Below are 18,870 nucleotides of genomic sequence, written 5' to 3'. Positions count from 1 at the left end.
AAACTTTGATACCTTTGCACTTTTGACAGTAGCGGGGAAGTACCGTTTGAAGAAGATCTCCCTGAAGCGGCTCCACGTCATCGCCACAGGGTCAGGCCTCTGCTTCTCCAATAATCTCATCTGCCTCCACCAGTTCTTTGCTTCCTTAGTCAATTTAAATGTGGCAAATAACACCCTCTGCTCGTCTGTACACGAGAAGACTGCCAATATGTCCTAGACCTAGTTCTCTGCTACTAGTAGGTCCACTCCTCCAGCAAATGATGGGAGCCGCATATGCGTGAACTGCTCGATTGTGTAGCTTCACTCCCCCGAGTTCCTAGCCATCACCTGCTAGGTGACGCTAAGCAATACTATGTCAGGGTCTTCGCCACCCATACTGAAAGGTCTTGCTCTATCCCCTCCCACACTCGTGTTACTGTTCCCTGAATCCATCCTGCAAAGTGAACAACTAGTCTCAGCATACAATAACTATCACATAACTAATACACTGCTATAACTCATAAATTAATCTTTTACGACCATTTATCTCCACATCCTCAATCCCCATTTAAGATTCAGTCCTACCACTAAGAAACAAAACCCAGCGATAGTATCCATGGTTTTCTTGAAATCGTCACCCCAGGAAAAACACAGAAACAACCTCGGTACTCCTATCTCTAGGCCGCAAGATAGAACCCTAAATTCTCATCTCATCCTCTAACAATAACTAACTCTTTTTCCAATCTACCCGTCTCCTATTTTCCTCAAAATTCATTCTTATACTCTAGTATTGTATTCCGCTGTTTATTAAGGTCTGCAGAACCTAGCAACCTAGGCTCTGATACCAAACTATGACACCCTAATCTTTCATACCATTTTTTAAAATCATTAATAATGATTAAATCATACATATCAAACATCACATTGGCCATGTCAGCAATTCTGATACCACTCACATAACCTGACCCACATTGTGTACCGGGTAAATAGGTATTTTATTTATATTAACCTAACAGTGGAAGACATAACGTACATACCATCCATAATACAATACCTAGAGTATCAATATCCATATACATACATTTTTATCTCATACCCAAAAGCAATACAACCTTAGTGAAATCACACCTCCCTAGTCCAAAAACTCACCCTATATATCAGGGTCCCAGCTCCCTACTATCTCGAAACTCTATCAGTTGGTCTGTCTCTATTCCCTAAAAAGTTTAGATAATTTGGGTGAGACACATCTCAGTAAGATGGAATAAATTTTTTACAGTGTGTGACAATATGAGTTCAGTTATAACACATTTTACTTTTCAAATCATCAATTCATCTGAGAAAATACATTGATATATATATATGCTCATAATCATATAGATATAAAACACAAGCTTTAATAATCTTTAAAACCATTTCTCAAGTTCATTCATATACAACCCATATTTACCAATGAAGTTTTTGAGGATAGGGGAGATTGCATGCCCATACATACAGCTCCCCTCTACTCTGATATCGTTTGTAACCTTGCCCGATTAACTCGGGTTCGGCTACAATTGATACCCATTAGGGTACTCACCTTACTCATTAAGCCCTTAGGCGGAGAGTTTTACTTCGCCTTAATTATTTATGTTATTAACTCACACAAATTCATTTCTCAATTTCATCATTCTCTATTTCTCATTTTCTATTATTTCTTTCATTTCTCATTTCAGTCCATCTTTATCATTTTTCACTTTCCATTTTCATTTCCATTTCACTATCCAGCACATGAGTATCCTCAGTATCTAGTACCAATATCACGTCTATAACTCATGGCTACCCTGAGGATTTCTTTTCCATGCCATGCTTCCTCCTATGGTCAGGGTTGTGCGGCCCAAAGGCTGAATATAACCACGGTTGGCTGACTAGGTTAGATCAAAATATTATATCATATATACCGTGTCTGTAGTACGACTGGCTGGCCTATAGCCCTAATTTGGACTCAGGGGGCACAACAACTCTACTAAACAGCTCAGTTGACTACCACGCCACACGCTCCAAGAGTTCGTGTGGTTGCACTATCACCACTATTATCGGTACCGTACTCAATATCACAACCCATCATTAGGGTTTCCATAACCATCCATCAGGATTATCATTACCACATATCCGCAATCATTACGCGGTATTGTCATTTCATCAATCACATTTCAATATTCATATTTCAATATACACATTTCAGAATTTCACATTTCAATTCTCACAATTCAATATTCATATTGTAGAATTTGACATTGCAATATTTCCCATTTCCATATTCATAATTCACAACTCATAGTTCAGTATTCCCCTTTCATTGTTCTCATTTCAACATTTATTTCATTCTCATGCTAGCATATAACTCATTTCACGTTTTTTAGTACTTCTCAACATGATCAAATCAATATTCGTACTTTTTCGTTTTCATAGAAATCATTCTACTCACATATATACATCACATTTTATCATTTCCTAGTACACATACCAGTACTTTCATATTTCATCATTTCTCAGAAAAAATACACAACATCATATAACACATTTCAGTATTTGTCATATACCACACAATTTCATCAGATACTTGTAGCATACTAGTTTTCAGGGAAAATACCATAACTTCAATTTTTACATAATTATTCAATCAATAATTACAAATGTCTACTATAATTTATTCCCCTTACCTGGTTTCCTGAACTACACCTGTAAGGATCCCGAAATCATACCTACGACGCTCACCCAAACCCTGAATTCAATAACCTAGTTCAACCCCATAATACTCAATATTCTAACATTTCCAAATTTACATTAATTAAATAACAATTAATCTCTAAATAACCACCTTATCATAGTTTTTGGGCTCTGCGTACGATGACCCTACGAGAAATCCGCTCCGCTAGACTTATAGAGAATCATCCCTAAACTCTTATGGTGGTGTTCAATCGTCAATTTGGTTTAAGATTCAAGAAAAATTGAGGTAAGAATGAGAATGTACCTTATCCCAGGAGACATGCCTACGTTCCTCCTACGACAAATCCACTTCAGTAAAAATATCGGTGGCGGAGAATGGAACCCAGCGGTATTTTCCATTCTCCGATTGGTGCTTGTTTGGCTGGAAAAATTGAGGTGGGAGAAAGAGAAGGCGTGAGTGAGATGGAGAGAGTGCAGAGAGAGAGAGAGATTATGTTCTCGGGGGGGTCTCAGGAACTTTTTTTTTTCTCTTTTTGTTTCCTTCCTTTCTTTAGGAAGGATCCTGAAGGTATATATATATATGTATATATATATGTATGTATATAATAATCTTATATTATATTATATTATTAAATTAATAATTAATTAATAATTATTTATTTATTTATTTATTTGAAATCACTTCACTAATATTGTATAACTATGGGGTCATTACATCGTGGTTTTGAAGGTTTTAGGCAGTTTCTTTAGGAACGGGTAAGGGGATTAGATTATATCAGTTATTTTTTAAAATATGAACCGATTAAATTGTTGTATATGTTTAAAGAAACGGTATATATGATTTTCTGAACGAATAAGACATATGAAAATAGTTGTTTTGACTTTTATACATTTTTTTGGGAAAACTAAAGTGAATGGTTTGAACATCTCATATTTTAAGTAAAATATATAGTTTGAGTTAAATTAAACCCTGGAGATGCTCATACCCTTGTTTTCAGCAACTTGTATGTTTTCCCAATATTTTATTATATTTATGATTTACCAAATAAAAATTGTGTGACATGAGAATGATTTGAAATGACATAAACAAACAAAATGTTTATACAATTATGATATAGTATGATATGGCGACTATATGCCAAGATGTGATATGATAGCTATATGCCGAGATGTGATATGACGGCTAGATGCCGAGTTTTGATATGCCGGTTTTATATCGAGATAGTATATGACATATATTTTACAGAATTATGAACAACTTATGTTTTATATAGTTTTATGAAAGCGAATTCATTACTACAATTTTTATTACATACATTGTCATTTATGATTTAAGAACCCTGAGGATCAAATGTGATATTATGAGCACGGTACCATAGCTATGTTTTGGCAAGTGAGTACAATCACACCGAGATGGAAGTGTGATGCGGGATAGTCGATTTGTGGTCCGGGTACAATACTACTACCGATGTAGTTCCGGGGGACCCATTCCGATGTAGTTCTGGGTGACCCTCCCTATGCAGCTCCGGGTATAGGGTAGGCACAATGGTACTTACTACTTTTTTCTGACTTAACTATGGTCGGCTGACCATATGCTTAGTCCAGCCTTCGGACCGTACAACCCATCATGGGGGGAAGCATGTCAATGGGAAAGCATGATGATGCTACTTCAGTAGTACAAGGTGTTTTATTTTATGCATATATGAGTAAATTTACTATAAAGGGGCTATATTGAGTCAACAGTACATTATTCAGAAATTATGTATTTTCAGTATTACAGATTAGTACAATTTTAAAATGTTATTTTAGATACAGTTAAATAATGGAAGTTTTATATTCACAGGAAAACTCATGTTAGCCACACACTGATAATAGTCTAATTTGCCTTACCGAGAAGTGTCTCACCCTATTATCCATCTCATTTTTTAGGTCCTACAAGGAACCGTACCTAACTTACTACGAGGCTGGGATTAGACTTTTGGGAGTGATAGATAGAGATGGTGAGCTACCAGTTATTATGCTTGTTATTTTTGAGTTTTAAAATATTGAGAGGTAGCTTTATATATGTATCTGGGGACAGTTAGAACTCTGGTAATGTGATTGAGGTGTTTCTTTTCCGTTATATGGTTTTATTTTCAATAATGACAGGTGCACTCGACATTCCCTGCTTAGGGCGGGTTGCACTAATTACGATATCAGAGAGTTTTTATTTTTAACTATTACTTCGGGCCCCACTCTTGGGTTCGGGGCGCTACACCCAACACGATCAACATATTGCATAGGTTGACCAATCTGAACAACAAATTGATTTTAACAAGCATAAAATGGTCAGTTTCACAAAAACCTTTATAAATATGCACTTATAAATCAACAAACATCAAATAATATATCTATATTAAATTTCCAAATATCCAAACTCTCTATTTTCTTTCAATTTCTCTTGTGCCTTTCATTTGCTCTTTCTTAAGAAAAGTCTTAAACACTATTATGCCATCTCCCGCACATGTCTTTGACATATAGTTTTGTCCTTCATATTGTAAATCAATCATCGTGAGGATAGTTTTTATTGTAATCAATTGATGTATTTGGTTGCCTTGTATCCCTATCAAATAAGAGATGCAATTGGTGATCTCATCACTATTAAATCAAAAGGCAATAGTAGAATTTCAAGGTGGTTGTCTTTAAGAAAATGGATATAGGCAAGAATAATCGAATCACTATAAAAAGTTTGCATCTCTCTTTCTTAATTTCTTTAATTTAATTGCTTTATATTGAATATTTGCAAGCTATTACTACAATATAATATTATAGACTATTCTTGCATGAACTTAAAAATATAAAATAAAATTTATTTACAATAAACGGCCAGAACAATATTTGTTTATTTTAATTCAAATATTAGAAACAAATCTTGGGTTTTAAATAACTCTTATTCTATGTTTCGAAAGACTTTGAATTTAAATTTGTATTGAACTTGAATAAATATAATATAAAATTGTATTGAAATTTATTTAAATCTATCCAAATTCAAATCTAAGATATGAAATTCCTACTTCCAAATACAGTGTTAATCTAAAATTAAAGTCTCCAGTTTGTTTTTTTTGTTTTTTTTTTTCCTTCTAAAGTATAGACAAGGCAGCATTAACAAAATTTGGCCCTAATAATTCATATTGATTTTTTTAAATTTTGCTTATTTGTCAATTTTTTTTATTTTTATATTTTTTAGAAGTATAAAAATGCCAGCATACTTTTACTCTTTAAGAATTTATATGAATAAACAAAAGACCATTTTCTATGAATTTCAAAATCTCTTATAAATTTGAATTTTTTTTTATAAAAAAAACAGTGGAAAAATTTTGTATTATGAAAAAGTTAAAAGCAAAAATAAACCTTGCTGAAGCTCCTATGGTTAGCCTTCACTTCTAGTTCTACCGCATGAAACGACGCCGTTGCCTTGTGCCCAGGGCAAATCTCGCTCTGCAAGTCTGCGACCTCACTTCCATCAGCTAGAGCAGAAACGCGTCACTTTCCCTTCCCCCTTGGTTGCTGACCATGGCTTCTTCTTCTTCTTCCTCTTCGGGTGTGGCAGAGCGAAGGGGCATACCCGCAGCTTCGTTCGTTGAAGACGTTCAGACGTATCTCTCCCAATCAGGTCTCGATGTCAACACTTCCCTTGCTTTTTTCCAAGAAAGGTTCGTTCTTTTACTTTACTTTTGCTCTTTCTTTCTGAGCCCTGTCAGTGTAGTTTTTTGTAAATCTCTCTTCAGAACCTCTTATCGGATTTCAGTGTTTGATCTTTAGTTCCCGTGTTGTATTTGAATATTGTGGATCATTGACTGAACTAACAAATAGTGGTTGCGCTACTTGGCCTCGTTTGGAATCCGAAGAGGGAGTGAGTGGAATTGGAAATTCTAGTGTAGTCGTTCTCATTTCCAGGGAATGGAAACGTTTGAATCATTCTCCAGCGTTTGGGTTATTCAAGTGGGAATCTGAAATATGGATGTATTGTTTTTTTTGTATTATTGTAGTAAAGGGATAACATTGCCATATCGAGGCATAGAATCCTACCTCTCACATCGGCATTCCAGTGACCCATAGCTTTTTTAGGAATGACAATCCGGGTTATGTATTAGAGTCTGCTTGGAGTGATTCCCAGCATGTTAGTCTCCGACACTATATTCATTCCCATTTTAGGTGTATTCGAATTCCCACATATTGATCTTTGCCTTCTGAATGTGGCAACGTATTGGGAATTTGTAGCAGAGTCATTTATTGTCTGAAATTTTGCATAGTTTGAGAATTTCTTCTTTCCCTAACCCAGTCTTTGAAAGCAAAATGATTTAGATGTTCATCATTATCGGTACTGAACCCCAGCTTAATCCTGCTGATCCTATTTCTATCTCTATACAATGTACTCACCATGGTCATTCTTGTTATATTAGTGCATCAATTTTTATTTTAAATTTTAATAATTAAGTCCCTTGAATGTGATTTAGGTGTTGTTGAGTCGATTTAAATCCTCTGATGCCCTCTTTGTATCACTTTTTGTATGCTATTTGCTGAACTATTTAGGTGCAAATTATCTTTTAACCCCTTAAAAACACCCATGTTCCCAAGTCAAACTTTATGAACTATACAAGCATGCTTCATTAGTCCCTGTTGGCTGTCTCCTTTCAACGGTCAGTTTGCTTTTAAAAACTGAACAAAACAAAAGAAAAAAAAAATGTATATTTTTTTCTCGAAAAAACAGGAAAAAATTTGACCATCATCCTTCACTCTCTATCTCTCTCAATAAAAAATTAAAGTCTTCAGTCTTTACTGCATTGGATCTTATGGTTGACTTTCATGTCATTTATTTATTTATTTTGACAGAAAAAGAAAGTTTATTGAAGCTAGCAAGGTGAAACATATACAAAAAAGGGAGACGAAGATGTCTTCAAACATAAAAAAAAGACAATATAAAATCAAGCAGCATCTTAATAATGCGGCCTAGTCTTGGTTTACATCCTAAAAACAGCAGCCCTTAAAGCAGCCAGCACTATGAGCGCAGAGAGAAGCCAAACACCACACCATGTCCCAAAGAAGATTCATTGACAATTTCTTTCTAGAAAATATTCTAGCATTTTTTCCAATCAAAATCCCCATAAAACAGCACAAAGCACACCTCCAGAACCTATCATCATCCTTGCCCTTCCCAAAACCAACAAAAGAATCACTGAAGTTTTCCTCCTATGAATATGGACGTACTCACACTTCATGAAGAACTTCAAGAAGTGTATTTGACAATCTGTGTGCAAGTGAAGAATTTAGAAACAAACGAGAAGCATCCTTAGAGCTTCTCCCACACATAAGTGATTTTTGAGGAGACAAACCTTTAAAGGCCTCCTACTCTGAAGTGGATTGTTGGTGTTAAATATTGTTAAGGTCTGATATGCATTGTTTGCCCACAACCTAACAACTTAAGTTTTTTAGTAAAGTTGTAATCTAATAGGGTATCAGAGCTAGTTACCAGGAGCTCTTGGGTTCTAGTTTTGTTGTCTGCATTTAATGTAATTTCGTTAAAAATTATTGTGTTCCCAATATGGGTGTTATTCATTGTTTGTTTATCTTTTCTTTTGTTTTCGTGCTGCACGTGTGGGAGAGTGTTAAGGCCGGATATATATTGTTGGCCCACAACCTAATAACTTAAGCTTTTAGGTAAAGTGGTAATCAAACAACTATGTTAAGGGCAACGACGACTCTCCTTGCTGTCCCCCACTTGCAAGCTTGTGACCATGGCAGAACTCCTTTCGTCGACTAACCTAAACCTGCAACTCTCTTCAAACCCCACCCTTCATCTCTTTCTCCTTCTGCATTTGCTCCTCTTGCCATGAACCCTAAATCTTCTTCCTCTCTTTCTTTCACAAACCTGCAACTCCCTTCAACCCTGCCCGCCTCTCGCCCTCTCCAATTCTTGCTTTAAACCCTAAATTTGATACTGTTTACCGTGCAGGCCTCCTTTACTGTAGCCCCATCAATATATTTCGTGAAACAAACAATGATCGTCGAGAGAAAGTCCTTCAACCTGGTCATTGAAGGTGAAAGCACTAATATCATCAGGCTGACACAATACAGCAGAGGCGAACGAATCTCCATTTTTCTGGAGCTTGAGGAGTTTGCCTGGTTCCTTCTTGTCTTTAAGGACTTCTAGGGAACGAGAAGAGACAACCTCAAAACTTCTTCATGGTTTTGTAGGAGGAGGAACAACAATAAGCCACTATCACTGCAACTGAACTCGAATAAGCAATGCAGACTTACTTTTCTGGAAACCAATTGTGGAGGATGAACCTGGTTTTTCCGGAGGTGGCTGAAATTTTTTTTACTGCAGCAGCTGGTCTGGGCTGCCAAGTGCTTCCACCCTCTAAATGGAAGCTCAAGAGCTTTGCGCTCATAGGACCATCGTCGTGCCTGGAGAAGACTTGGCTGAAGCTCTTGTGCCATTGATTAAGTCAGCTCCAGTCTGTTCTTGCCCTCATTTGCTGTAAGCCAATAAAGCTGATATCAAGTAATGGCCTTGGCTCACAGGGGTTGGGAAAGACAACGGGAAGCATGCATTTTTTTGCAGGTGTTGTCAGTGAAAGTAGAAGAACTGCTGATTATGATTTTGCTGGGTCAAAGACTGCCACGCCCAAACAATTCTCCTCCTTTGCTGATTTTGGGGTGGGCTGGAGCAACTCGAACTTGGAAGCTTTTCCTTTTGGCCTCCCAGGCCCCAGTCCCTAAGAATTTTCATGACATTACAGCCCAACTATTTCAGGTCCTTCAAACTCCGTGAAGGTACGACCAAGACAGCAGAGAAGGTGGTCTGTCTTGGGAGTCCACCCCTTCACAGAACACTCCCCCTAGTTATCAGAACCCACTGTGGTAGAGGACTACCTGGAAATAGAGCCCTCCAACCCATAGACTGCCATCAATGATCTTGTCTTGGTTCCAGCCTCCAAAAATCAGAGTCAAGCTCTGCATATCAATCTCAGCCCAATGGTTGCAGAATCTAATCATAAATTAGAAATGCTGAATGATTTGGACTTGGATAGCAACCACTTTAAGGGGCAAGTTTCTGACTGGGTTTTACGGAAGGTGAAGCTGGTTAGCAAAGCCATTGGAGTGTCCTTTGTTGGCTTTGAAGATAGGGCTATGAGATTTTTTGAAGAAATTGTTAAAAGGAGAAGAGACGAGGCACAATCTAACTCTAAAAAACCTCTAAGCCACAACAAAAAATGGATAACAGCAGGGAGCTTAAATGCTAGGAATGTTTGCTATATTATCACAAAATGGGAGGATGCTTAGATAGGGTGGAAGCAAGTAGCAGCCGAGGTTACATAAGCCAGGTTAAGGAAAATCATTTCTTAGAATGTGAGGGGCTCAATGACAAATCTAAAAGGAGTCTTATTAAGTCCTTTCTCAAGGACTGACTGTAGAGGCGATATTTTTTGCTTGCAGGAAACCACAAGTGGAGACAGTGGATCAATTCTTAGTAAGAGAGTTATCGGGAAGGGAGAAGGGAGACTTGTGGGTGGATCTCCCTTGGTTCCTAGTGTAGCGTAGGGGGTATCTTTTTCTAGTGGAATCTCAATGTCGTGGGGCTGCAGGATCACTCCATTAACTCTTACTTGGTTTCATGTTTGTTTAAAAATCTAGAAGACAACTTTTGGCTCAGGTGTAGGACCCTCTAGACTCATTTTTTGGATCAAGCTTCTAGAGATTAGAAGTATGTGGGATGCGCCTTGGATTATTGAAGGATATTTTAACATGGTGATCTACCCTCATGAAAGAAGTGGGGGTGGGTTAGAGAACAGATGCATGAGAGAATTTTTGGACTTCATCAATCTGAATGCTCCCATTGATCTTGCACTCATGGGTGGCACCTTCACCTGGGCTAAGTCTAGAGAGCAACATTCATTCTCGAGGATCAATAGATTCTTACTTTTGGCAGATTGGGAACTCACTTCCTTAGAACCACCTTGAGCATCCTTCCTAGGGTTGTCTTAGACCATTTTCATATTCTTATTCACATGGGAGGGGTTAAATGGGGGCCGACTCCTTTTTGCTTTGAGAAGAGAACATGTGGCTAAAGCACGATGGTTTTGGGGATCTCATTAAACTTTGGTGGTCTTTGCTACATATAAAGGGAGAAGCTAGCTTCGTGCTAGCATCAAAATTGAAGGGGTTGAAAGAAAAGCTAAAGGTGTGGAACAAAAGCACCTTTGGAGATATCCAAGCAAAAAAGAATGCTATTCTTAATAGTATCAAGGATCTTGATGAATAGGGGCTGGATCAAGGGCTTAATGCAGATGAAAGGGTCAAAAGAATGTCATTAAGGAAAGAATTGACCAAGGTTGTTAGCCTTAAAGAGATTTCCTGAAGACCAAAATCCAGAGCCTTATGGCTAAAGAAGGGCGATTTGAATACTAGATTCTTTCATCAGATAGTGAATGGCCATCGCAGATTGAATACTATATCCAATATTGATATTGGAGAGTGCACCCTAACAAAGGAAGAGGAAATCAAAAAGAGCATTTGTTAGTTCTATAAAGTCGTCTACTCCGAATTTGAAGAACGGTGACCTGTGGTAGATGGAATCAACTTTAGATCTCTCAACTTTTCCATCATAGAGTGGCTAGAGAGACCCTTTGTAGAAGCAAAAATCCTTCAAGGCATTAGAGACTGCAATGAGGATAAAGCGCTAGGCTTGGATGGTTTCTCTTTGTATTTATTTCAGTCAAACTAAGGAATTCTAAAGCAAGACATTGTCAACACCTTGAAGGAATTCTGTAAATCAGAAGATTTGTGAGTAGTATTAATGCCTCTTTTTAACATTGATACCAAAGAAAACAAGGTGCTGTGTTGGTCAAGGATTTTCGTCCAATCAGTTTGGTGGGAAGCATCTATAAGATCATTGCCAAAGTTCTCGTTATGAGGATCAAAAGAGTCATTCCGAAAGTCATTGGGAACTTCCAACATGCGCTGGTAGACAGATCATGGATGCTGCCCTTATTGCTAATGTAGTTGTGGATTCTTATAAGAAGGAAGGAAAAAGTGGTGTGGTGTGAAAGCTCGACATGGAGAAAGCCTTTGATCACGTTAACTGGAATTTTCTCGTTTACCTCCTAAGGAAAATGGGCTTTGAAGAGCATTGGTGCAGATGGTTTGCTCTATGCATCAATGCTGCAAGTTTCTTAGTGCTCATAAATGGCTGTCCTTCTGATTTCTTTCGCTCCTCGAGAGGTTCGAGACAAGGGGATCATTTGTCTCCCTCTTTGTTCATCATGGTGATGGAGGTGTTGAGCCTCATGCTAAAGAAAGCTACCGAAAGAGGGCTCATTAATGGTCTCAAAGTGGGCAAGAATGGAAGATCCAAGGAAGTGTCACATCTTTTGATCGCAGATGATACCATTATCTTTTGTGAAGGTGACCCTTCCATATTCTCAATCAACGATGCATTTTGGCAGGGTTTGAGGCTGCCTCTGGCTTGAAAGTAAATCCTGGAAAAAGCGAAATCATTCCGACCGGTGACAGTGCAAGAGGGCCTTTCTTTGCTGGCCTTCTAGGTTGCAAGATGGGATCTTTCCCCATCAATTATCTTGGGTTCCTTTCTGGAGCCAAATTCAAAGATTTAGGAGTGTGGGACCCCATTATTGGAGAATTCAAAAAAAATTGGAAGGATGAAAAAGGAATTTCTTGTTTAAAGGTGGCAGACTCACACTTATTAGAAGTACCTTGACAAACCTTCCTGTCTATTTTATGTCTCTCTTTCCTCTTTTGACTTTAGTTGCCAAGAGGCTTGAGGGAATTCAAAGAAGTTTCTTATTGGGGAGTGTGGGAACGATGTTCAAATTCCACTTTGTCAAATGAGCCATGATCAATCGACACATTAGCGCGGCAGGTTCGGGCCTGAAGTCCCTTCACACTTTCAATAAAGCAGTTCTTGGAAAATGATTGTGGAGATTTATGAAAAGAGAATATCATCTTTAGTGGGGTAACATTGCCTCCAATTACGGTTTAGAGCATAATGAATGGATTACCCTGGCTGGCAGAGGACCACATGGGTATAGGGGTGTATATATTTATTAGGAAAGGCTGGGATGGCTTCTTCTCTTTTTTGAGATTTCAAGTGGGGATTTTGACATGATGTGTGGTATGATAGGGAGGCTCTAAGTGCCTTACTTCCTGCCATCTACAACTTGGCCTGTGATAGGGGAAGCTCTCTCATCAGTCATCACCTTCAAATTTCAGAGTAGGGGATCTCTTGGAACATTCCCTTATTCAGAAACTGGAAGATTGGGAAACCCGCCATCTTATTAATTTTTTTTTTAACTTTCTTTACAACTTTCAATCCCAAAACATACCAAATCAACTAACGTGGACCCTTAACAAAAACGGGGTCTTCTCTGTCAAATCCTTCTACAGGAATCTCTCATCAATGGTAACAAACCACAGCAATCTCCCTTGGCCTCACATTTGGAATACTGCTGCTCCTACAAGGTAACTTTTCTTGCCTGGGAGGCTAAACATGGTAAGATCTTAATCTTGGATAATTTGCAGAAAAGGTGGCTAACTGTTGTCAATAGCTGCTCCATTCGCATGACTGATGCAGAATCAGTTGAGCATATTCTTCTTCATTGCCCCTGGACAAGGAATCTTTGGAATATGGCTCTAAATGTTCCTAAAATTTACATCTCCTTTTCAGCTCTCTTTTTTTCTCACATGTCAAACACTCTAACCTCCTGCCCTAAAGGACTCACCAATTTAATCCTCACCTCCTCCAATAGGGCTTGAGTATCTCGATTGTCTCTCTCAAGTCTCACCCCCTAAAGGACAAATGGTAATATCTTCTTTCCCTTTAGTTCCCTCCCTTTTGTACTAAGATATATTCAGTAATTTAGACGCATTACCTTTAAATGTGAAGAATGTTTTTCACAGGCTTAAAAACCCCTTGAGCTTTCTTAGCAGGGGTCAAATAAGATTTCTTTAGACCATCAAAATTGACATCAAACCCAATATCTGCAGAATCGAAGTATACCTTTATATATTCATTTGTACATTTAAAAATAAAAGTTCTATAGGAAAAAACTATAGACCAGATATGCCTTGTGGATCAGAATGTTAAGCAACTAAGAATCAACGTGCCCATAAATAAATTTTGTAGAAATGAGCATGCTAAGATGGGGTGAAATAACGCTAAAAGATAAAGTAAGGAAGGCACCTGTACAAGATAAGATTAGCGAAGGGTGGTTAAGCTGGTTTGGATGCTTGCAGTGTAGACCAAATAACTCTTCATTGAGGAGGATTTAGTTGTTATTAGAGACAACAAGAAGGGGATGGGTGGGCTTAGAATAATTGATCGAGATGAGATAGTAAGGATTTGGCGACACACCAACTTTCCAAGAATATTTTCCTAAAATTGTTCAGAATGCTGGAAGAACATTCATGTAGTGGTACCGAGAAAAATTGGTGGTGGTTAGGCCTTAGACTAGACAATGTTAGGAATTAGTTGACACAATGTGTTGTACTTCATTCCTTAGAAAGATAACCTGTGATAATATGTTTGTTTGCTGGAAAGCTAAAGTTATGATTTAGAGATATCATCAACAGATCTCCATTCCTGTTCATTAGGCTGACTGCTGATGGAAGGGGTGAAAGGGAATTTATTGAAGGTTCTAAGGATTGCACTTTAGACTACTCAAGCTTGGAGGTATCGCATTGACTATTTGCAAATGACAAAACTAATTTATGTGGAGCTGAGGAAGAGCAACTTCAGTACTGAAGGTGTTTATTTTTATGATTTTGGGGCTCCTTAAGGTTCAGGTTGAGTGTTGAGAGACCAAGGTCATTCCTGTCGGAGAAGTTAGGGCTTGGACAGATTAGTCACCAATGTCAGCCTCGAAGTTGAGAACTTCCAACTACTTACCTAGGACTTCTGTTTAGGTCTAATTCCAGTCCAGAACTGTTTGGGACAACATTGCTAGAGACGTTTGAAAGAGAACTTGCCAAATGGAAACGACATTGCTTGTAGCAGACTCATGCTCGTTAAGAGCACCTTGGCCAGCCTCCCAACCCATTTCATGTTGTTCTTTAGTCTTTGCTATTCTAGCTTCAATTGCTAGGAGGCTTGAGAAGATTCAAACAGATTTTTTTGTGGGATAGTACAGAAGTCTATTTTCTCTCCTATTTGAGTGTAGGCGTCTCAGGCTGAGACAGATTCAAAATTTTTTGATCTGGCCGTCTTGCGTAAATGGATGTTGAAATATGCTAGTAAATGATGGGTTTTAGATAATATTGACTATTGGCAAATATGGTCTGGGGGCAGGGAGTGGTCCATTAAGGGTGTGAGAATCTCTTGTTGGGTTGGTTTGTGGATGGGCATAAAGAGAGGAGGAAAAAAGTCTTTCCTAGGTTAATTGGTTTTCAGGTGGGCCGTGATAGAATCAAAGCTTGGCTGGATGCCTGCTGTGGAGATGACACTCTAAAGAACCAATTCCCAGCTGCTTCTGGATCTGTCGACAATGTCGGTTTGGTTGCTGATGTGCTCTCCATGGGGGGTGATGAAGTGGTGTGGAATTTGTTATTCAGATGACAAAATCAGTTGGCAAGCCTTTATTGCATCAGGTTTAACCCAAATATGGAAGATTTCACGAGATGAGGAACTGAGGAAGAAGGGTGTTTGGGATGAGGATTCAAATTTTACACAAGAATAATAACAATTGTCTGGACCAAGGTAGAGAGCCCAGGGAATTTCTAGTCACAATAGGTGTACATCAATGGTCTGCTTTGAGTGCTTATCTTTTTTCATTAGTAACTGATGAGCTTACTTGAAATATCCAAAATGAGGTTCCATGGTATATGTTGTTTATAGATGACGTGTCTTGATTAACGAAGCTAGAGGTGGAGTAGAATCTTCGTTGGAATTATGGAGAGAAGCTTTAGAATCTAGAGGTTTTAAAATAAGTAGGGATAAGACATAATGCATGAATTGTAATTTTAGCCATTTTAGGAGGAATATTTTAGAAAAGATTAAATTTGAAGGTCACGAAATTATTAGCACTAGTAAACTTTGATTCGTGGGATCTATCATGCAAGTTAAACGAGAAATTGAAGATGTTGTACATAGAGTTAAAGTAGAATGGTTAAAATGGAGACATGCTGTGAGTGTATTGTGCGATCATTGAATACCCTTAACATTAAAATGAAATTTCTGTAGTTTGGCTTTATGACTTGTTATGCTATGTGGATCAGAATGATGGACAGAAGAAGTAAGCAACATATTCAAAAAGTAAAGGCTGCCAAACTGAGAATGCTAAGGTGGTTAAGTGGTATTAACTCCAAAAGATAAGTTATGGAATGAACACATTCATTGAAAGTTGGGTGTAGTCCTTGTAGAAGATAAGAGAATGGCAATTAAGATATAGTTTCAGCACTTACAACATAAGCTAAATAATGCACTAGTGAGGAGCAAGTTAATGTTAACGGGAAAGGAGGGGTAAACCTAGAATATCTTGGAGCAAAAACACGAGTGAGTATTAACAACCATCCAGTTGTTAGAGGACATGACCCTAGATCTTGGAGAATGGCGAACATGGATTCATATAGTCAACCTCACTTGGGACTTAAAGGCTTGGTTGTTGTTGCTACACACACATACATTTATGCTTATGTCAATCATTTTGTGGCCAAAAATGCCTTTATCATTTACAAATATGGCAAAATATTCTAAAAATAATGAAATTCAACCAATCTATACTTTATGTAAAACTATGGATAGTGCAAATTATTTTTGTGGACAAAAATATTCTCTTTTAAAATAGGATAAAACATTCTAAAAAGTAACAAAGTTTAACCAAACATATTTATATAGAAAAGTATGGATACCATTTTGTGGATAGAAGTATCTTGTCTTTTAGAAGTTGGAAAAAAGTATAAGACATTCCCAGAAATAATGACGTTCAACCAAATTTAGATAAAATCCTAATATCATTCAATGATTCAAATAGACAATGAGCCTACATTCTAAAAGTAAATATAATAGTAAATAGCAGGTGCCTTTAGGTAACAAAAGTCAAAATTATTTTGAACTAGAAAAAAAACACTAATTAACCATTAATTAAATAGAAAATAACATCTATAAGGATATTTGTTAACGAATCCCAATTTCAAATATTGAAATAAATATTTAATTTTTTGATATATAAAAAAATTATGCATAAAAATATTACATTGATGGATCTCTTTATAAATTGTTAGTGTAGGAATAAATAAGAATATGATTCAGAGACATGCAAAAAAAAAAAAAAAATCTTTTACAAAATAATATTTAAGATATTTTCAAGATACTTTATGCATGCTTATCTAGTTATCGTATAAGATATTATGTTTACACATCTTTCAAAGAATTGTATCTACACAAATGTAAATATATTTATAAATACTGGTACATAATAACTTGATGCTAAATTTATTTTACCTTTTTTTTAATCTCGATGAGAACGGTATCATATGATATTCATGTATACTACATAATTTTTTTCCTTTAATCAAATAATGATGCACTATAATATGACTTTATGTTGTTTTATTCATATAGCATTGCAATTTACAAATAAAAGACACTATTAATTTCAATTAATAAAAAAACTGCAATAAATTATTGACATTTTGAATGGAAGAAATCAATGTTTTAAAAGGCGAAGGCATAAGGCGAGGCGTTTTACCCTCCGGGAGGTGAAGCGTAAGCCTCAATGCGTTGAGGTGTAAGAAGTATTTTTTAAAATAGTTAATAAATAAAAACATTTATATATAGTATAAAAATGTGAAAAATTTTAGAATAATGGAGAAAAAAATAAAAACATAATTCTTAAGTATCATATAGGCCAATTTTTGCTAACAAACTCAAACAATGCATCTAAAAAATAAGTCATAACTTTACAAAAAGAAGATAAAAAGCCAAAGGATGGTGCCCTCAACTTGTCGAACATGATAACACTCTTGGAAGGGACCCTTGACTCATCAGATAAAGACAAGAAGCTAGGAGGAATCGTCGGAAGCAATGTGGAGTCATTGGAGATGGACAAGAAGCTTGGACAAATCGTTGGAGGCAGTCATCGAGGGAGAGGAAGCTTCGTCAAGAGAGGAGAAGAAGATTCGTCGAGAGAGGAGGAAGAAGCTTTGTCAAGAGAGGAGAAGAAGCTTCGTCACGAGAGGAGGAAGAAGCTTCGTCGAGAGAGCGAGGAAAGGGGTTTTAGACTTCAGATTTAGAGTTTAGGATACTTTTTTTTTTTATTTATGTTTTAAATCAGGCCAGCCCAAAATGCGTATGCCTTCCAATTTGAGGCGTAAAAGGTGAGTTTTCCCCATGAGGCGTACGCCTTTTAGGCTTTTCGCCCTTCCACTTACGCCTTCTTACGAACGCCTTTTAAAACACTAGAAGAAATTATATATTGAGAACTTCTATAAAACTAAAAAGAATAAAGATTATTTTTTTTTTTATCAGGAAAGAGATGTTTTATAAAAATAAAGGCAAGGGCATCAAGGGGATGCCACTCAAGTACAAAGGAAACAACGAAAAACAAAACAACTGTCACTGACATCAAGGAAATCAAGGATTACAAATATGTCTCTCCCAACCGGTCCACTTTGCCAATTGGACAATCATTGGTATCCAAGGTCCTGATAGCCTACAGAGTAGAAACCATTCCTTCAAAAACCCTTCTGTTCAATGAGAAGGCTTCTTTCAAGGTTGATCCTTCTACTTGGATAAAAGTGCATCCTATGTTTCACATCAATTGCCTCGAACTTGTCAATGTCGATACTAAAGATTTAAGCAAAATCTAATCAATCAGAGCATCATTAAAGACAACGCAACTTGATAGAAGAGAAGTTGAAGTCATCCTTGCATATAGGGAATTCACATCATCAAGGAAGAAGCGACACGAGTTCTTAGTGAAGTGGAAGGGCCTTGGAGATGAAGAAATCAGCTGGATTTAGTGAAAGATTTGCAATTGTTCGTGGAGAAAGTAGAGAGTACCTAACGTCAAAATCTACGATGACATCAACCGCATAAATGGGGGAAAATGGTCATGAGCCAAGCTTGTTTAGAGTATTATGCTTGCCTATGGGTTTTATGCTTTGAGTGTGTTTATGTCTTAGGTTTTA

The 18,870-nt window shown here is 37.2% G+C and overlaps 1 protein-coding gene across 2 annotated transcripts in view; it reads left to right on the top strand.

Annotated features, from left to right (window-relative positions):
* The first annotated feature begins 6,086 nt into the window (after positions 1 to 6,086).
* Positions 6,087 to 18,870, top strand: part of LOC131150552 (prefoldin subunit 3) — a 38,975-nt gene continuing 26,191 nt past the window's right edge. Inside the window, exon 1 of one of the 2 annotated variants that reach the window (XM_058101347.1) lies at positions 6,087 to 6,377. In XM_058101347.1, the coding sequence (XP_057957330.1) occupies positions 6,238 to 6,377 (140 nt within the window). In that variant the 5' untranslated portion in view covers positions 6,087 to 6,237. The remainder of the gene's footprint in view (positions 6,378 to 18,870) is intronic. The other variant, XM_058101348.1, reaches the window with a different exon arrangement.

Source organism: Malania oleifera, chromosome 3 (assembly GCF_029873635.1).
Source record: "Malania oleifera isolate guangnan ecotype guangnan chromosome 3, ASM2987363v1, whole genome shotgun sequence".
In the NCBI taxonomy this organism is placed as follows: Eukaryota; Viridiplantae; Streptophyta; class Magnoliopsida; order Santalales; family Ximeniaceae; genus Malania; species Malania oleifera.
This window is presented reverse-complemented; position numbering and strand designations above follow the sequence as displayed.